The following is a 22,228-nucleotide window of genomic DNA, read 5'->3' on the forward strand; positions in this document are numbered from 1 at the left end:
ACTATGAAATCATGGTTTTCTGTGGTAGGAAAGGGAAAAGATCAAAATCTTTGTCCTAGCTAATCAGTAGCCATTCAAAAGGAAGCCAGCAGATTAATTACTGGGATCTCTCAAATGGCTTGCTCTAATACCCATGTAGCCCTTGCCTGAGGACAGTCCCTAAGCCACACAATTAGACATAGAGCCATCAAGGGCCCTTCATTTGAGTGCTTTTCAGGATGGTGGGGAGGTAAGAGTTTCCAGTTTCACTGCAAAATAGACATATGTTCTAACATGCTAAAATACACAGATTTAACTTAATATAGTTTTGTTATAATAGCATAAAACTTTAGGTCTTTCAGAATGGGCCTAGTAATCTAAATGATTTTTAATAAATTTTCTGTGGCAACACTGCCAAGTTCTACCCCATCGACTAACAGAGTAACTTTTAGAACTCAGTCTGCTGAAAGATGCCTGTATAGACGCCATTTGGAATATTGTCTGTTTGTGGAGATAGGAGGTAAAAACATTCATAGAGAACTTCTGTTTCCCCTTTATACTCTTATAAAAAGCTGCAGTGTACTCTTTGGAGTGGCTATACTGCTGCCTTTGTAAGTCATTTTTTTGTTTGTTTGTTTGTTTTATTTGTAAACAGCAAAGAATTCCTGAAAGCAGGGGGTAGAGTTGAGCTTACTTCCTCATAGAGGTCTAAAATCTATGATTCTTTTGCCTATTTATAAAATGTTTATTAATAACCTTTGCTATAAAAACTCTTTTCATGAAGAAAAAGTATGAAAATAAATATATTTGTTAATAATTTTTATTTTGTACTGTATTTGTGTCATTACTGTCTTGGGAGATACTACATTTTATTTGACTTTCAAGTATTGCCATACAGAATGAAACGAGTTAAAAATACCTATTCAGGGGATCCCTGGGTGGCTCAGCGGTTTGGCGCCTGCCTTTGGCCCAGGGCGCGATCCTGGAGACCCGGGATCGAATCCCACATTGGGCTCCCGGTGCATGGAGCCTGCTTCTCCCTGTCCACCATCATGAATGACCTGTCCACCATCATGAAATTAGCATGTGACAGAAGATGGGCTCAACCCTAGAGTCCTTGAATTCTATTCCAGTGTTCTTTATACCCCAGTAGTCTTCATCTCTTATTTGTGTTACAGACTCCCTGTCTTTATGTCTTAGAGATAAAGCTATAATTGTGCACATTTAACTGAACCATGGGCTGCCAGTTGCAAAGGGTGTGTTTTCTTTTTCTCAGGAAAAAAAATTGGTATCAGAAAATGTATCTATAGTAGTTTTAATGTTCTTGGTAGATGAAGCTAATTCTTTTAGAATATATACATAGCAGAGTGGTAAGTAGGTACCAAGAAACTCACTGGATATTTTATTTGTGATCACTTTCTTTTTCAGCTTCAAGAGATATTCAGGAAAAAAAATGAAAAGAGAGAAACAAAAGGAGATGAAGAAAAACGTGCAATGCTGGTAAGAATAATTTATAGTAGTTTAAGGTGGGTTTTCTAGCTGAGAATTATTTTATTCTTGTTGAGAAAGAATATTTAAAGTCTGTAACTTTGGAGCTGTCCCTTTCAGGAAAATTTCCTAAAGTTCTTACATAGAAAAATTGCTTCAGATTTATATGCATCTGTATCAATATTATATCAAATATTGATATTAAACATCTGTGTCTGTAATCACACTCATTATATCATTTTCATCCATATTGTTGTTAACCATGAGATTTGAAGGGTATATCATATAATAGATTAATACAGATCATTATGCATGAAAAAATTTAAAGGTGAATTGCAAAGATTTAATTATGTATGTGAGTGAATTTAGTGGCACTACAGCCATATGAATGTGGAAGCAAAAACAAGGAAATAATGTTTCTTTGAATTCTTAGAAATACAGGCTCTTCACGGATGAGTAATGTTTTCAACTTATTCTGAAGGTAGAGTTAAGCAACATTTCCCACCATTTTCCTACCAGTTTTCTCTTTGTCCCATATAGTTCAGCCTGATAGTATCCTAGGTTCACATAATAAAAATAACAAACAGGTACTGAGATCTTACTATCAGGGACTGTAGTAGATGATTTGCATGCATTTAACTTGCCAACAATTCTGTTATTATCTGTAATTATGGAAAAGCCAAGATTGGAGTCTAACCTGGGCAGTTCCCAAACTGCACTTTTACCCATTATAACATATTTTTCATCTGGTACTTACTTAGATAGCAGAAACACAGTTTTGTTGAGATGTAAATGATAACTGTTTCCTTTGCAAACTAGTGGCTCTGTACAGTAGTTTAGTTGGTCTACTTGGAATTCAAATAATTAACTTCAGAGAGTTGCAACATTTTTTATTTTCATTGTTGTAAGGATATGTAATAAGTTTTTTAAAAACATGGATTATCTGTAGCAAATGGTGCCATATTCAATCCTAATAGATTAAGTGTGTATTTATATTTATATTAATAAAATCAGATTATCAGAATGTGAAATACCTATTTTTCATAGGATTTTTGACTGTGATATAGTTATCAATATTTGTTGAGCCACCCCCAATATTCTAATTGACAAAGCTTACAGAAGACACTCAAAAAATCAAAGAGCTGATTATAATGTTAGCCAAGGATTAAAAGGAGCATTTAAAGTTCTCTAATTCAGGTCTCATGGTTTTCAAATTATAATCAATAAATCCCAAAGGAATTAACCCCATAATGCCATTTTTTAGAGTATTAGCAAACAACAATGGATAATTAAATACCTTCAGAAATTTTGTTTTCTGTAGATAACATACTGAACGAGTAAGCAATTATTTTAATTTTGATAGATTAAATATACTTAACTGGATAAGCAAGTTGTTAATAAAACATGAACTTGTTAATTAATCTTTTGATATACCTCAGTGATAGAATAGATTATATTTCAGTGGTAGATACAAATTTAATTTTTGTAATTTAAGCATAATTGAAACACAATTTTTACATTAGTTTCAGAATATTTTTTTGTTTATTTATGCTACTTCCAAAAAGGAGTTATGGATCTTTCAGGAAAAACACAATACTGTTCTAATCTTTAACATTTACTAAAATACATAAATCAAGTAACAAAGGGAGAGAGGAAAAGGAGAAATGATAGCAGACAACCCATATTGGGAAAAGTTACAGTGTCAGCACAAACCTGGGCTCTGAGCTTTAGGTAAAGTTAATGCTGATTTAATGCAAATAGTTCATAATAGTGATACAATAAAACCTCGCTAACTTGGATTAATTAGGGAAAGTCTATCTGAATTATGAAATTTAAATTATATTAGCATACCCTAAATTGTATAATTTTATATGTATATAGGTCAGTGAAGCATTCTCTAGTAAATATACGGAGGAGACTTGTTTTAAAAAACAAAAATAATTTATAAGTAATATACTGTATAATTTGCTTATATGTAAAGAAATGCTTCCTAGAGACATTGATCTGCACAGGTTCTCATAGGTGTTTATCGTACAGTTTAATTAGTGCACCTGAAATTTATTTACATATTTTAGCTATTAAAACAATTCAGAAATAATTTTTAGTACAGCCTCTGAACTAAACAAACAACATTCTAAGACAGTACAACTCTCTACAAATATTTTTATTATGTTTAACAACATTGATAATTAGAGGTAACATATTGTTGATTATTGCCACATTTTAAATAATGCAAATCTGAACTGATGAGATTTTTGAGTTTTTAAACAGTTGATATTTGGCTTATAGTGAAAATATATAGATTCCATTAGGGAGACAGTGTAGCACAGGCTCAGGAGCCAGATTTTCAAAGTCTGAATGTTAGCTCTGTCATTCATTATCTGGGTGACCTTGAACAGGTCCTAACCTGCCTGTGCCTCAGTTTCTGAATTTGTGCAATGGGGATAATAGTAGTAATGACCACATGTGATCGTTACAGGGATTAAATGAGCTAAAACATGTAGCCACTTACCAGTATATGCTTCAGAAGGAAAGAAGGCAGCATAACGTTTCTGAGACACACTGTGCTATATCCATTATAAATGTTACTCCCATGTAGTCCTCATTACATTTCTGCCAGGTAAGTATCATACCTGTTTTGCAGATGAGAAAGCCATCTTAGAGAAGTTCATTAACTTGCCTAAGATCACAGCACTAAAAATAGAACAAGATTCCACTGCAGATCTCTCATACCATTTCCACTGCCATGCTGCTACATCTAGATTTTTCCCCTAACCCGTATAGAATTGCTGACGCATGTCTAAATGGAACTGTGTACTTCAGAGGAATGTTTTACTCAAAGCAATAGTTCTATCAGAAAGTTAAAATGAAAATGGTTGAAATGAGCAGATTCATTTAATATTTAATTATATGAGATTTGAAAACTTTGCTACTCATCTTTAACATTTATCCCACTTGTGTGTGTGCTCTATATAGAATGTAGCATAATGATTTGCCCTTCCTAATTGATTATTTTGTCGTCTTTTTCTTTTTTCTTTTGCTATACTTGGGTTCATTCTGAAATGTGACACTTCATTTGGCCCTTTGTGCTCTATGTCAGCGTCTTCAACTTTATGGATACCATTCTCCTACTAATAGTGTATGTACAATACTTTAAATGTTCTTTATGTAAATAGCCCTCACCTGTTATACTTATAATGCTATTTCTTTATATACAGCTATATCTGCTATTGAGAATGTTTAGGAATTTAATGAATATGATAAGGTGCAGCCAAGCCAAAATTTTTATTTCCTTCCTAGATTTATGAGAAGAATAAAATTTACAGAGCAATTGTATATTTTTAACTTTAGATTAAAATAAGGAAAAGCTGAGTGAACAACAGCTCTGGTAAAATAATCAAAATTTTATATTTTTCAGCAGTTTTTGAAGAGTTAAGTACAAATTATGGAGCAGATTCTCAGGCTATGCTCCTGCAGAACACAGGTATTTTCAGATCTAGATCTTTCCATCAGATATAGTCTTTTCTCAATTCTAATAAAGAGAATATTAATAGATAGACTTTTCTTAGTCATCAGTATTTCTGCAAAATTTTTCTAAAATTTTTGATTACTGGATACTGCCTGTGGTATATACAGAAGTCTGGTATGATACCTGATATGTTTAATATATCAGTGTATCATGTTATTTCGCAAAGAGGATTATGATTTTCAGACTCTTCTTTTCTTGAAAAAGTTGAGAGTTCCTGCAAATGATCTTCCGGATATACTTATGCTAAGGTTTCTTCTTCTTTCCTTCTTCCTGGAAAGTCAGAGCTTGTTGGTTAGCCCAGCTACTAAACAACTGAGAATAGGCCATAGCCCCTTTTGTATGTAAATGTGCACAGTTCATTTAATTTCCCCAGGATCCTTAAGTCACTTAGAAGGATCTTTCAAATTATAGAAACTCCCTCTGAGAGAAGCCCTTGAATTCAGGTTTACTGATTCAGTGTCCTGCTGAAAGTGTTATAGTGTCCAACTCTACAAGCAGGTATGCTGTCTCCTATGTTGGAGAGTTAATCAAAATTCCAAACAATAAAATTAACTCTGTCCTAGATTTGAACATACATTGGAGAATGATTCAGCAAAAAATAAACCCAAGTTATCTTGCTTCAGCCACAAGGAATGGACCTAGAACATGTTGGAGAATAAGCCAAGTCCATGAGATCCTTATGACTGAAACATAATTGATACCTTACAATTACTTTGAACTTTTACAGCAAAATTCACTACTGTTTTCCATTAGATAAAGTCTGCCATTTTCTTAAAGATTTTAATGTTCCTCTATTAATCATTGCAAAAATTTGTAAGAATGTATAAAATGAAAATCTGGTTATAATGCCATATGCCCTCCAACACTTAATAAATGTTAATAATACTTGTGAGTTTATTACTTAATCTTCTAATCTCGTGTGTCATTGCATGACCCATTTTTCCAACTGGCATTTTATATTTTTCCTTTAAATGCAAATAATTTTCATATAGATGATTATGCAGTTATTAAACATATACATTCCAGAATATTATTGTTAAAAGGAAACAGGTACTAACATAGCTCTAGTTTAATTTACATATACAAATTGCAGTCACTCAGACAGTAAGAGAATAATATTAAGCAGATTTAAATTGCCTATTTCAATTATATTATTTGCTTATTTAATAGGAAAGTAAATATATGATTTTACATTTTATTGTGGTAATGTTTGTTTATTTTTATTATTTAACTGAAGACATCATTTTTCCATCTAAGAATATAAAACACATATTTTAAGGGGATATAACTTGATGTCATTTTAAATGACACCATCTTATTATTAAATGGATTACATGACTTTTCAACTCCCTTAGGGTTTACTTGGTTATATATACTGACTTTTTTTTTCCTCTAATAGAATGATTTTTTGTTCAGAAGGGGATGATTATTTTAAAAAATTTAAAAATGGAAGCACCAAGGGAAACTTGTTTAAAATTAGAAAAAAATTTAGTTGGCCCCAAAATTTATATGAAATACCATGATATCCATATTGCACAAATATATTAGTACAATGTTCTATATTAACTGGTAGTTATGTGCTGGTTTCCAAAATTGTAGATCAACTGTAGTGTCAAAGTATCTAATGCGAGTACAGATCCTGGAGCTGAATATAACCTAAGATTCTACTGTTAGGAAGAAGTTTCCTGAATGCACTTCATTCAGGAAAGGTAGGGACCCTCCTGACTTTGACTATAGAGAGGTTCTGTGGCCTCTGCAATAGCCTGTTAGAAAATTTAATCACTCTTACAGGAGTTTCTGCCTGTATTATGTCAAATTATTTCTTGGTAGAGTGTAAGGTTGAACATTCTCCTTCATATCTATGAAGATAGTTACCTTATAGCCTTTTCTGTTGCAAACAACCGTGATTCTTCCCATATTTCTCATATTCAACTTTAGATTATCTTGCCACAGCAATGAAAATAAGTATAAAAAATTCAAAAGAATAAATAGTGCAGAGTCAAGTATATTTTACTTTGAAATGCCCCATATGATTTCTTTAAGTTTTTTAAAGATTATTCTAATTACCCTAATTCTGTTGTAATCAGAAAACATGCCAATTTTTATACAGTTTTCAACATGTGTTGAGACATGTTTTATGGACTAAAACAATGTCTGTGTTTGAAAAGAATGTGTATTCTCCAGCTGGGGGTATAGGGTTATATTGTTAAGACCAAACATGTTAATACAGGTTTTAAACCTGTATCATTAATGTTTTTGTCAGCTTGATCTGTTAATTAGTATGTTAAAGTATACATTACAATGATAGACTTGTTAATTTCTACTTAAAATTTTGTTATTTTAAATTTTTTATATATTTTGAAGTGTTGTTATTGCCTGATATAAGACAGATCTCTAGAAATGTTTTTTTGCCTAAAAATCAATATAATTGTCAAAATAAATATATCAACTTTATTTTTATTAATATTTTGTATATTTCTATTTCTATTTTATTTTTTACTCTAATAATGATGAAACTTTCTCTTATTTTTAAAATACACTTTTTAGTTCAGAAATTTACTGCAAACAAAATATAAATATAAAATAAAGAATAATAAAAGCTTAATCCTCATATATATCAATAAATAAAACATTGCCATGTCCCCAAATGCCCCTTCATAGGTCTTTCTAGTCATAATCCCTCCTTCTCCTCCAAAAAGATAACCACAATCATTACTTTTATATAAATCACTTTTTTGCTTTGCTTTGGGGTTTCACCACCTACTTAATGCATCCTCCACAATATTAGTTTTACCCATTTTTGTGCTTCATACAAATGGAATAATATTATATGAATTTTTCTGTTCTTGCTTCTTTGACACAACCATCAGGATTGTCAGTTTCATATGCACTGTTGTATCAAATCCTAGTTCACTTAATTTTTTTACTGTAACAACAGTTCTCAAGCATTCTATTCTCTGGATCCCTTTACATTCTTGAAAAGTATAGAGGACCCAAAAGAGTTTTTATGTTGGTTGCATCTATATTTATCACATTAGAAATTAAAAGAGAAATTTAAAAGTATTTATTAATCTGTTTAGAAATAATAAATTCACAAGTTAGATATTTTTTATGAAAAATAAGTTTAAAAATGTAGTGAAGAAAATGGTATTTCACATTTTTTGCAAATCTCTATAATGTCTGGTTTAATAGAAGAGAGCTGTTTCTCATAGATGTTTCTGCATTCAACCTGTTGCAACTTGTTACTTTGGCAACAAATACTATCAGTTGTTGGCCTGAAGTGACAGGCTCACTTGGTTCATTTTCACAAAAATGCCTGTCAGCTACCAAAGTCTGAATAACTACAGTTTCTCTAGCCGTTGTTCTTTCAAGTAAAAATGACAGTTCATGAAATAAATGACTAGTTCATCCTGCAAAACAAACCCTTGCACTAATGTTTTTTTCTCAAGACAGCCATCATACTTCAGAAGATAGAAGTGCTTTATGTATGTTTCTAGTTTCATCACAATAAATATGAAAAATATGTGTGCTCAAAGGTTAATTTTAAAAATTATAAGTTTTATTCTTTAGCAAGTACATTCTTAAGTGAATTTCTTTGATGTGAGTATATGGAACTGAAGAATGTAATGATTTACATAGAATGTAATGATTTGTCTTTGATGCCATTGCTGTCACTGTACTAAGGCACCAGCAGTTTCACCCACCACACCAGCAATCAACACAGTACCAGAGGCAAATAACGTCTTTATGATACTTCTAAAAAGAATCTTTTATATTTTGCCCAACCTTTTCAGTTATTGTCAGTGAGAAGGTCAGTGCTGTTTACTATCCTGTCATTAATAGAAGTCTGATCTATCTTTTCAGCCTCTCTCCTTATATCCAGATATGTCTTCTTTAAAGCATATAATCTGTGTATTTTATTGGTTCTTTTTTATATGGGATGATAATTTGTACTTTTGAATTTGACAAATCCAGTCAATTTACATTATTGTGACTATTAATTTATTTGGATTTATTTTAGCCATTGTGTATACTCTTCTTTCTTACCTTTCTTTTGAATTAACTAAGATTTATTTTTACTCTTTTCATTTTCCTATTAGTTTAGAAGACACTCATTATATTTCTATTTCTTGTATAGTTATTCTTGAAATTTTAATACTAAGTATACTTAAAATAATGAAGTCTCTCACTAGATAGGCTCTATCTTCACCTCTTCCTTAAAAATAGTCTTACAGTGCTTTGATGTCTTTCGTTCTCCTGGCAGGGATACTTGAGGTTATACAGTATTTTTTTTTTTAAATCTCAGAAACTAGATTTCTTAAATATATAGTATCAGTGTTAGTTTAGAATTACATATTTGCCATTTCTTAATCTCCTTTTTAATCTCATTCTCTCCTAATTTTTACAATATTAATCTCAGAACATATATCCTCAAGTGATATTATTTCTGGAAATACTTTATTTTGCCCTTATTTTTTCCCAGTTGTATTGAGATATAATTAACATATAATACTATATCAGTTTAAAGTGTACAACATAATTTGATATGTATATATATTAGAGAATGAGTACAACAGTAAGTTTAGTTGATCTCTGTCACTTCAGATAGTTACAAATTGTTTTTCTTCTGATGAACACTTTTAAGATCTACTCTCATAGCAACTTCTAATACATAGTACAATATCAACTGTAGTCACCATGCTGTACCTTACATCTCCAGGACTTACTTATCCTATAACTAGAAGTTGGTATCTTTTAACCATCTTCATCCACTCCTCTACCCCTCAACCTGCTTCTAGCAACTACCAATCTGTTCTGTTTCTGTGAATTCATTTTTTATCTTTATTTATCTGTGCCCTTATTTGGGAAGATAATTTTACTAGATATATTATTGTAGTTTGATATTTATTTTCAGCAAATTATATCATTCCAGTCTTCTGGCTTCTGTTATTGAAATTGAAAGGTAAGCTCTGAATCTAATTATTTTGTACTTAATCTTGTTTTTCTTTCTACCTACTTTTAAGATTCTGTTTCCTTTGGTATTCTACAATTTTACTACAGTGCATCTGTCTTTTGGCCTTTATTTATCATGAAATTTATCAGGCTTCTCAAGTATGGGTATTGTTTTCTTTCATTGAGTCTTGGAAATTCATTGCCAATATCTCTCTGGATATAGTCTTTTTACCATTTTATCTGTTACTACTTTCTGGAACTTTCATAGACATTCATGTTGTCTTCTATGTCTCTTAACCTTTCTTTAATAATTTGCCATATTTTTATCGTCACATTGCATTTCTGTATAACTTATTCATATTATATTCGTGTTCACTAATTTTCTCTCTAGCTACATGTAATATAATACTAAGCTTCAGTGGTTCCATCTTTAATGTCCAGAGGTTTTATTTAGTTCTTTTTCTGATCAGCCAACTAATTTTTGGTAGTTTGTTTTTACTAAAAAATCCTTTCAAATACAGCTTCATATTCTTTAAGCTTATTAAACTTATTTTATATTCAATACCTAATAATTTCAATATCTGAAGTTGGCAGGTCTTCTATTTTTGTTTGTTTGTTTGTTTCTGTTGGTTCTCACTTATGGTGGTTTATGCTCTTCTGTGTTTAGTAATTTTGTATTTTGAGCATGTATTTGTTGGAATGTGTCTGTGGAGATTCATTACGGACTGGGTTAAGGGTGTGTTTTTTTCCAGGAAGGGTGTGTGTGTGTGTGTGTGTGTGTGTGTGTGTGTGTGTGTGTTTCTGTGGAAAATTGCAGTTCTATGTAATTTGAAATTACAAGTCTCAGATTATAGTTTTCCAGGCCACAGTTGTCATAATGGCACAGATTATACAAATTTTTTTATTGTTTGTTTTTAATTTTTGTGTATGTGTTTTTTGAGCATCACTAATAGTAAAGACAGTTTACTCTCTGGTTCTCTGGGCTTCTGTTTTGTTTTTGTTTTCCAAGCCTGCCCAATCTCTGAGTATAATCTTTCCCAGATACTAACTGTAAATAGGGTATTTACCTCTTCAGGGAGCCATTATTCTGCTTACCACAGTGATAATATTCCCTTCTTGAAATCAGTCTTCTTTTTTCCTAACTTTGTTTTCTCTTCCGTCTTTCCTATCTCTCTTCTTTTATTTCCTTTCTTCCTTCTTTCCTTCTGTTTTAGTCAATTCATGTTTTTATAATAAAAATACCATAAACTGAGTGGTTTATAAAGAACAAACATTTCTCATTGTTTTGGAAGGTGGGAAGTCCAAGATCGTGGAACTGGCAGATGCACTGTGGTGCGTGATAAGGATCTACTTCCTGGCTCATAAATGGCACTTTTTCCCCTATGTCCTTATGTGGTGGAAGAAGATAAGGGAACTCCCTTGGGCTTCTATAGGCACTAATCCCATTCATGAAGGCTCTGCCCCACCCCACCTTGACCTGATAATCCCCTCCCAAAGGCCCCACCTCCTAATAATATCACTTAGGGGTTTAGGATTTCAGCCTAGGAACTTTTCAGATCATACCTCCTTCTTTCCTTCTATCATTAATGTCATCATTAATTTCCTTCTATCATTAATGTCTTCAGTAGAATTTCTACTTTAGCTCAGCCAAAAAAGCATAGGGAATTCTTTTTTTTTTTTTTTTAATTAATTTTTATTGGTGTTCAATTTACCAACATACAGAAAAACACCCAGTGCTCATCCCGTCAAGTGTCCACCTCAGTGCCCGTCACCCATTCCCCTCCAACACCCACCCTCCTCCCCTTCCACCACACCTAGTTCGTTTCCCCGAGTTAGGAGTCTTTATGTTCTGTCTCCCTTCCTGATATTTCCCAACATTTCTTCTCCCTTCCTTTATATTCCCTTTCACCATTATTCATATTCCCCAAATGAATGAGAACATACACTGTTTGTCCCTCTCCGATTGACTTATTTCACTCAGCATAATACCCTCCAGTTCCATCCACGTTGAAGCAAATGGTGGGTATTTGTCGTTTCTAATTGCTGAGTAATATTCCATTGTATACATAAACCGCATCTTCTTTATCCATTCATCTTTCGATGGACACCGAGGCTCCTTCCACAGTTTGGCTATTGTGGCCATTGCTGATAGAAACATCGGGGTGCAGGTGTCCCGACGTTTCATTGCATCTGAATCTTTGGGGTAAATCCCCAACAGTGCAATTGCTGGGTCGTAGGGCAGGTCTATTTTTAACTCTTTGAGGAACCTCCACACAGTTTTCCAGAGTGGCTGCACCAGTTCACATTCCCACCAACAGTGTAAGAGGGTTCCCTTTTCTCCGCATCCTCTCCAACATTTGTGGTTTCCTGCCTTGTTAATTTTCCCCATTCTCACTGGTGTGAGGTGGTATCTCATTGTGGTTTTGATTTGTATTTCCCTGATGGCAAGTGATGCAGAGCATTTTCTCATGTGCATGTTGGCCATGTCCATGTCTTCCTCTGTGAGATTTCTCTTCATGTCTTTTGCCCATTTCATGATTGGATTGTTTGTTTCTTTGGTGTTGAGTTTAATAAGTTCTTTATAGATTTTGGAAACTAGCCCTTTATCTGATATGTCATTTGCAAATATCTTCTCCCATTCTGTAGGTTGTCTTTTAGTTTTGTTGACTGTATCCTTTGCTGTGCAAAAGCTTCTTATTTTGATGAAGTCCCAATAGTTCATTTTTGCTTTTGTTTCTTTTGCCTTTGTGGATGTATCTTGCAAGAAGTTACTGTGGCCAAGTTCAAAAAGGGTGTTGCCTGTGTTCTCCTCTAGGATTTTGATGGAATCTTGTCTCACATTTAGATCTCTCATCCATTTTGAGTTTATCTTTGTGTATGGTGAAAGAGAGTGGTCCAGTTTCATTCTTCTGCATGTGGATGTCCAATTTTCCCAGCACCATTTATTGAAGAGACTGTCTTTCTTCCAATGGATAGTCTTTCCTCCTTCATCGAATATTAGATGACCGTACATTTCAGGGTCCACTTCTGGGTTCTCTATTCTGTTCCATTGATCTATGTGTCTGTTTTTGTGCCAGTACCACACTGTCTTGATGACCACAGCTTTGTAGTACAACCTGAAATCTGGCATTGTGATGCCCCCAGCTATGGTTTTCTTTTTTAAAATTCCCCTGGCTATTCGGGGTCTTTTCTGATTCCACATAAATCTTAAAATAATTTGTTCTAACTCTCTGAAGAAAGTCCATGGTATTTTGATAGGGATTGCATTAAACGTATAAATTGCCCTGGGTAACATTGACATTTTTACAATATTAATTCTGCCAATCCATGAGCATGGAATATTTTTCCATCTCTTTGTGTCTTCCTCAATTTCTTTCAGAAGTGTTCTATAGTTTTTAGGGTATAGATCTTTTACCTCTTTGGTTAGGTTTATTCCTAGGTATCTTATGCTTTTGGGTGCAATTGTAAATGGGATTGACTCCTTAATTTCTCTTTCTTCAGTCTCATTGTTAGTGTATAGAAATGCCATTGATTTCTGGGCATTGATTTTGTATCCTGCCACGCTACCAAATTGCTGTATGAGTTCTAGCAATCTTGGGGTGGAGTCTTTTGGGTTTTCTATGTAGAGTATCATGTCATCGGCGAAGAGGGAGAGTTTGACTTCTTCTTTGCCAATTTGAATGCCTTTAATGTCGTTTTGTTGTCTGATTGCTGAGGCGAGGACTTCCAGAATGATGTTGAACAGCAGTGGTGAGAGTGGACATCCCTGTCTTGTTCCTGATCTTAGGGGAAAGGCTCCCAGTGCTTCCCCAAGCATAGGGAATTCTTGACCAAAACTCTACTAATAACAGACTCTAAACCTAGGCAAAAAATGTGTCACACTTACAGAATACAGTACATTTGGGACATCATTTTGCCTGTGCCATTCATTTTTGAAGTTCTTCTGAACTATCTATGTCTTCTTTTACCTCTTTTAATAAAAGTCTACAACGGACTTAACATTCTAGTAAGGAAGCCTAAAGTTCATGTAGTAATCAAAGACCCTGAGAAGAAGACTTAAGGAACTCTTTGCAAATTTTCCCATATTTACATATCAGAGCATCCTAATGTCTATTACATAACCATCACAATGCTCAGTTAGTTATATTTGGGCATCTCCCCTCTCAGTCTCTCCTTAGTCTGTAGGCAGATACTTTGGTCTTGTATCTGCTTTGCATTTCTTGCTATAAAATCTATTCTGATTCTCATTGCTACTTTAAGCTTATTTTAAATACTATATTTTTCTGATATTGAGCTTTTCCACTAGTTTTGCATGTTCTGAAAATTTACTCTCATCAGCTAAATCATTAAAAAATTAAATACTGGCTCCTGAACAGACACATTTATAGGAATCTATGACTATGCCAAGAAAATCACTGATACATTAGCTTTTTTTCCCCTTAATGCAAGAAATGACAATAGTTGCTGTGAGAATATTATTCCTTTTCTCAGAAACTCTAAAAGAGCATGGATAAAAAACCATATATCAGCAGTTACAGCAATTCAGTTATATATTCTATCATAATTTAATCTTTGGACCTAAATATTGAGTGTGAAAGCTTTCGACAGAAGGGACTATTAAGCTGTTATGTTCTAAATAAGATTTTTTTAATTGAAAAAAGTAAATATACATTCTTAAAATATTTTAAAACAGAAAACAAAAAGAAAACATCTTAATCTCACCATTCAGAGATAATCATTATGTTCGAATATATTTACTTCTTTTCTATGCTCAGAAAGTGTATTTTTTTCTATAGAGATCCATATCAATATAGTTTGTCAAACTACTTTTACCCTTTAATATTTTGTAAACATCCTTCTGATGTCATCCATGTTGGTGTGTGTGCATATGGAAGTGTGTGTGTGAGTGGTGATGGTGACCAGGGTTGGAAGAAGGAAGGAGGCATTACTTTACAAAGTGAATCAGTTATTCCTGTTAACCTCCAAATAATAGTGTGGTCAGCCTGATTTTCTAGTCCGATAGGTTTAACAACCCCTTTCTTTATCATATACTAACCTTTTCAATTACAATAAAAAATGTATCCACATTGAAAAATACTGAGATAATATTTTCAGATATTCAATCTAGCTAACATTTATTGAGGTTCTACCATATATTTACATAAAGAGATGAACTTTGTTCTGAATTCAGCTAATTTTACTTTGCTTATAACTCTTAGTTAAAATTTGTTTTGTTACTAGAGGGTGTGAAGAGTAGATTCTCTGACATATTGCTGCATTTACACTGATTGTAATAAATATGTCTACATTTATCTAAGTGGTTCCTGCAAAATAATACTTTATTATTAAGATTTTATTAAAATACGGGCAGTAGGCAGTGTTTTTCTAATTAATAATAATGAATTCAAGCTTAGCTTTTTGAAATAACTCCTAAACACATTATAGTTTTGTTAGTGGCACCAGACACTAAAATAAACACACAAAAATAAAAGTTCTCTTCATCATCAGACACTCACTCCTATGTACATCATGCAGCATTTTCTTCTCACAAGAACCAGAATACTAAGCCTGAGACCCTGTGAAATCTTCCCTGATAAATCCTGACAGAAACTGCATTTAATTATCTTTGCAGAGACCCAAGTTATGCTTGTACTTCTACATTTTCATATGAAGATTAGACTGCACATCTTAATCATGATTTCACCATCTTCAGATTAGCCAGTTCTGAGACAGAAGCTAGTGTTCTGTCCTTGTGATAGAGTAGAAAGTACCGTATCTACTCACAGTAGACAAACCTACCAAATTCCTGAGTAGCTTTAACTAGTTTAACCTAAACTGGCATATTTCTTTTTGACAAGTTTTAGATTGATTTGAATTTTGTTTCTCTACATGTGAATGTGGTCATTTTTATTCTTTGATGCATCAACATGATATATACTAGGCAATAATAATTGATTTTTAAATTAAGCATAATTTTTATAGGTTGCTACAAGATTACCACAATACTCTCAGAATGAATTTACTTCACATAAGGTGTGAATAAAGTTTTTGTTTCACACTTTCTTAGAAGTTACCCATGTTTCAGTAGACAGCATGGGGAGGGCTGAGGAATGTGATTCTTTTTGACAAAGCCACATTGTATGTCCAACTAGTGCTTATATACCATTACACCTTTGAAAATACCCTGGGTTTACCAGCAGTGTAATATAATACTGTTGTGCGCAGCAGAAAACAAAACAGGTAAGCTAATGTGTTTTCTTTTCAAGGTTGGCTAGAAGAGACTTAAAGTGTATAAATTATCATTCTTTGTGACTATTCTGTAGATTTCAGATGTACTTCTTAAAACTTCTACAGGTACTTAAAACAGATGCTGAGGAACTTGTCTCCAGAAGCTATTGGGATACACTGAGACGTAATACAAGCCAAGCACTCTTTTCAGACCTCGCAGAGGTATAATTAAACCTCAACCAGGACCCTGTACTATTTGCCATTTTGTTAAACTAGTCTTCATTTCATTTTAGAGTTACAATGATGAAACCAAAAATAATTTTATATTTTCCTTTTTCTACAGTAAAGCAATAATTTCTATATGTAAATGGTATATTTGAATATGTCACCTGTGTTGGCAGGGGCTGCAAGATCACCTATAATAGTCTATGCTAAGTCAACTTGCTTGTTGTAGAAAATGTGACTTTCCAACTTAATTAAAAAGAAATATTGTTATTTTTAACTTAAGGATCACTTTAGGAAATTTGAGAATACTATTTTATAGTTTCACTGAATCTTTTAACCTTATAATTTTGCATTGTTTCATGAAGTGTTGAAACTTTTAACTTAGTAAAAGACAACTAATGCTTTAGAGTTATGGTAGATTCAAACATTTAATTTCCTAATATTAGTTGTGTGTAGCTTACCAAGAGTGAGTAAGGGAGGTATGGTAGGAGCAGTCAATCAAGGAAGGGAGGATTATTTTAACTTGACATTGTTTTGGGTTGCCAGTGCATAGAAAATTAAAAACAGACTGACTGTTATTCATTATTATTTTGGAATTCCATAGGCATGCACCTTATTGCTGCACTCAGGTGGACTACTTCCACCACTCACTCATCATGCCACTGTTACTAGGGATTTGTCATTTTGTTTTGGGTTTATTTGTTGTTTTTTTTAGGGATTTGTCATTTTAAAAGATGGACTATATGTCTTCTACATTAAACATGATTTCATATATCCTATTAAGAATTTATTAGAAATGACTATCAGTCTTACCACAAAGAACTTTTCAGTAAATACTAAGATATATTTTTCATTCTTTGCATCTTTAAAGCTGGCTTCTCCTTTCGTTTTCTGAAGTTTAACTTTTAAAAATTATGCCTAAAAATATCTAGAGAAGTAAACTGGAACCAGGTGTGACTTCTCTTATCTGTGTGTAGTGTTTCTCCAATTGGCATCTCTAGACTGGCACAGGTACTTGAAATGTTAATGTTGTCAGTTGTACTCAATTTTTAAAATCCCAAAACAAATAAATAAAGCATTTTGCCCTTTCTCTAATTTACCCCTGATATGTCAATATGATGTAATTATGATCAGTAATTAACCTTTTAAACTCACCTTTTGGGTTTGAACCAGTTTCTTTAGGCATAAAGTGGTAATAGATGTTTCATGCAAGGTATTTCAGAAGTACTTAATTCTATAATCATTTATGCAGGCACATACTAGTCAGTGCCTACAAATAAGAGCAAATAGGGACAAACTGGGTTCTAGCTTCAAACTAACAGGCCTATCACTGCTCTCTCTCCCTCCTAGATTGTTCACCTTGGCCTCCAGCCTATCTGTAATCTAATTTAACTCTGCTCGAAATTCTCACAATTAGACACAATCCACTAATTCGATGTTGAATTTAATTCAAGTCTTGGGAGGTTTAGTATCAGAAGCCTAGTCAGTTCTTACAAACACTCAAAGATTATAAGGTAGGCATAAGACCTTTCAAAGATGTTTATCACTCTGTCAGAGGTATGCTGGAGCTGGCTTTTATGGCTCCTAGAGTTAATTCTGTACATGTCTTCCAACTCAACATCCGTAATATCCTATTGGTACTTGAAAGTGGCTATGATAGAAGTATTAATACCATAGAAATTGGCAAACACTACAAATCAGGCTTTTGTTTTGTTTCCTAAAGAGCTAGTTTACTAGCATATCATGGGCTATAATCAATCCACACTATAATCCTAAATTACAAAATTAATTAATGAATTGATTCAAACATCATGAAAGTAAATCTGATAGAAGAAAGAAGAAAACAAAACTTACATTGTATTCTAAAGTAAAATAATTGGAGATTATCTCTTACTACCCTCCCACTTTAGAAAGGATAATTGAAAATTAACCGTAGTTGAGTTACAACTCATTGAAACTCCTTATAGGTTACTACTAATGCCACCATAACATTGAATTGCTTATAGTATATGTATTTTCAGGATTCAAATTGGCTCAGAAGGAAAGCTTAGAAATCTATTTGATTTCCCTCCCCTTTGCCCTTAGATAGAGTTCAATAAAATTATTATCCCATTGTAATCAGTAAAAATAGGTTGAAAGATTATCTTAAAAATCTGTAATATTTTTACATACTTTTTAATTCCATGTAAATGTATTTGTCTATTTTATTTTTGATGAAATCATTTGACAACAAAGATAAGGGCCTTTCATGTAAATGGCCCATGGGATTTTTTTGTGGATTCTTCTTGCTTTGTTATGAAAACACCTGAATTCATTTTATTTTAACAATGGACACAAGAATCAAAGGGATAAAGTCTCTATTTTTGTCCCAACTCCCCTGTGATTTAAGTTATATAACACTGTTAGGATACTAAGGACACTGGTATGGTTTTCAATGACTCCCAATAGTGCTCTGTTTCATTGAATGGGGAGAGAAACGTTTTCACCATTTCCATTTTCTAATTTTTTTTTTCTAATGTCAAACTGTTACTTATGCCTCTGTGGGTCTGGATTATCTGGATAAGTGCAACCTAAGTCTAATAAGATTTTGATGATGAAAGACTGTAAACGAAGATCTGCTCTGCTCAGTGGGCATGAGAAAAGCTGAAAGAATGAGGTCATTATGGAAAACCTGTATAAAACAAAGCCATCTCATTTCACTGTGTTAGATTTTGAGGTAAAGGACATCACTGCACTAAAGGAAAACATTTCATAATTGTTACCTGAGTTCACTAATTTTGGGTGTTCCTGTGACCTCTTATTTGAAGGCATTTTTTTGTCAGATCTATATAACACATGTGTAGTTTCAGTTACCAAAAAAGAAGAGTGTGCCATGTAAAACTTTTTTCCACTAAGCTTCAACATTATTATCTTTTCTGTCTTGTCAAGTCCTTTTTCAACTGAAATATATTGATTTGGCAAAAATAATAATAATATTTGTTGAGCATGTACAATATGCCAGTTAGTGGTAAATGATTTAGATGTGTTACCAGATCCTCACAACAACACTTTAAGGTAGGTACTGTTGTTATTCTTGAGGGTAATAATATCCTCAGAGAGATTAACTTCCCTGAGGTCACTTCATTAATAAGGAAAAAAGTCAGGATTCAAAGGCAGAATCCTTGACTGGCTTTGAGCTCATCATCTTAATATGCTCACCACACCAGTGTTTATTCGTGAAGTAAGCAACTTTTCTAAAACACTATGGCCTCTCTTCTGATTTACCTTATCTCTCCCCCACATTCCACCCCTCCAGCTTCTAGATAGATACCCCAGTTCCTTTTTTTTTTATTATTTTATTATTTATGACAGTCAGAGAGAGAGAGAGAGAGAGAGAGAGGCAGAGACATAGGCAGAGGGAGAAGCAGGCTCCATGCACCGGGATCCCGACGTAGGATTCAATCCCGGGTCTCCAGGATCGCGCCCTGGGCCAAAGGCAGGCGCTAAACCGCTGCGCCACCCAGGGATCCCGATACCCCAGTTCCTAATGTTGATTTCTGATTCAATGGAACCTCCAGAGCTCTTGTGCTCCATTAGGCATGCCTCCTCAAATATTTTCTTCCCAAACTTACTTAAGCTTGTTCCATGGATAATAATGGACTAGGCTTGATTATATACAATCACAAAAGACTGTTTATAGATCTCTCTTTTCTCCCAAAGGTCTTAATGCTTTATTCCAAAGCATCTTATACTGCCCATATTAACATTTATATGCTTCATTTAAACTCATAGTCTAATTTTATCCTCAAAACCATGATCATAGATAGTTTTATGCCTATTTTACTGATAAGGAAACTAAAGATTATGAACTCAGGCATTCTGATTTTAAATCCTCTTCTTATAGCAGTCTGACTCCTCAACCTAAAGCTATTGTGAAAGTAATAGTGTCTTTTGAGCACTACTCAAAATTATCCTAGTCTGTTGTCATATATAGAATACTGAAAGGTTGGCACCACTAATATTCCTCAATATCCATTATAAGCTTGTTTAGGAGGCATATTTAAAAGATAGTATGTGACACCTGGCTTCCAGGTTGTGTTACTTTCTCCCTTGCAATCAGATCTTTGAAGAAGTTAGATATATTACAGGGGAGGAAGTGTATACACACACAAACACATTTATATATATGAAAAATACTTGGGACCTGTCAACAAACTAAACTAAATAGAAATCTTTCAACCCAATTATAAGAAGGTTATATGCTAGAGATTACTTAGGAAAATCCAAGCTAAACAAACATAAATAAGACTACACAATTTACTAAAGAGCTTCAACAATTTTAGATAATTTAAAGTAGAAGATACCCTACATGTTGGAGGTTTTAAGAGAGGCCTAAGTAATCAAAGTAGCAAAGGGACCACTTAAGAAAAACAAGGATTAAAAGAAGGCATGTAGGAGGGAAAAAGCCCAATCACAAAATGTCTTTATGATGCCAAATTAGTCATTAGAAGTTAATAATATTTGGTCTAGGGAGAAGGAAATACAGATCCAACAAATGTAATGAAGGACAGAATAGCTGTCTTTATGAAAGATTGGGAAGAGAGCTATAAGAAATCAAAAGATTACCAAGAGTACTAGTGTGAAATGGGTAAGATGAAGACTTTTTGTCAGAGATCATAGAACACAACTTACCCTTTGTAGAGAAATAAATACTTTTTACTTCTGTTTTCTGTGAAACAGAATACTGTCCAAGAAGTAACATTTCAGGTATGTACCTTTGAATGGACATTTACAGCTAATTTTTTAATACAGAAAATGCTAGTTATTATTAAGCCTCTTATTTTTCTTATATTTCCCAGGATAATGTATGGGGGAGAGTTATAATCATTTGAATTTTATTTTTATATCATTTTATTTATTAAATTTATTAAAATTTATTAATTTTATTTTATATCATTTTATTTTATTTTTGTACCTGAGTTTATAAGATAGATATGAGTTAATGACCAAGTGAGGAAGGAAGGAAAAAAGAGTAAGGAATGGAAGAGGAGGGAGGAAAAAGAAAGGCAAATCTATAAAGCCACATTAAAGGAAAGAAGGACTACTTTCATAGGCCATTAAACTTTATAAGGACTAGAATTAAATGATTTTAAGAATACACTTGTTGGAACCTCTGGAAGTCCTCTGGAATTAATCTCTTATCCATTCAAAAAATAATGTAAGACTTTTAAGGAGTTTCTCAAAATACAGGTATCTTCTGTTTAAAGTATCATAAATATGGAATACAATAGAAAAGCATCATGCTCAAAGGAAACTATTTTGTGCAGCTTAAGACCATTCTTTTGTCAGCCCTGTATATTCCATACATCTGAAGAATTTGCCTCTTTTGAACATCCTTTAAAAAAATTGATTTTTTAGGTTGATTAGGAAAATCTGAACTAAATGACTTAAATGAAGATAAAACATTTAGATGATTACTAAAAGATTTTAATTATTTTAGATAATTTAAAACATATCTTTTTTTTTTTTTTTTAATTCATGAGACAAACACAGAGAGAGAGGCAGAGACACAGGCAGAGGGAGAAGCAGGCTCCCTGCAGGGAGCCCGACGTGGGCCTTGATCCCCGGTCTCCAGGATCACACCCTGGGCTAAACCGCTGAGTCACCCAGGGATCCCAAACACAGATATCCTATATACATACTTTGAGGTTGAAAACTGAAAATATAAAAAAATAAAAATAAAGAAGGAAAGAAAACTAATGATATAGTCCTATCTTTAAATTTTTTTGAGGTTAAAGATAATATCAGTCATATTTCTATTTTCAAATATTGCACTTCATTTTAACT

At 33.2% G+C, this 22,228-nt stretch overlaps 1 protein-coding gene across 2 annotated transcripts in view; it reads left to right on the plus strand.

Annotated features, from left to right (window-relative positions):
- The window catches only part of MICU3 (mitochondrial calcium uptake family member 3), a 96,293-nt gene that overhangs the window by 58,756 nt on the left and 15,309 nt on the right, over positions 1–22,228 (plus strand). The window contains exons 7-9 of one of the 2 annotated variants that reach the window (XM_072763615.1): positions 1,408–1,479; positions 4,568–4,606; positions 16,304–16,399. In XM_072763615.1, the coding sequence (XP_072619716.1) occupies positions 1,408–1,479; positions 4,568–4,606; positions 16,304–16,399 (207 nt within the window). The remainder of the gene's footprint in view (positions 1–1,407; positions 1,480–4,567; positions 4,607–16,303; positions 16,400–22,228) is intronic. The other variant, XM_072763616.1, reaches the window with a different exon arrangement.

The sequence above is a fragment of the Vulpes vulpes genome, chromosome 7 (assembly GCF_048418805.1).
Source record: "Vulpes vulpes isolate BD-2025 chromosome 7, VulVul3, whole genome shotgun sequence".
In the NCBI taxonomy this organism is placed as follows: Eukaryota; Metazoa; Chordata; class Mammalia; order Carnivora; family Canidae; genus Vulpes; species Vulpes vulpes.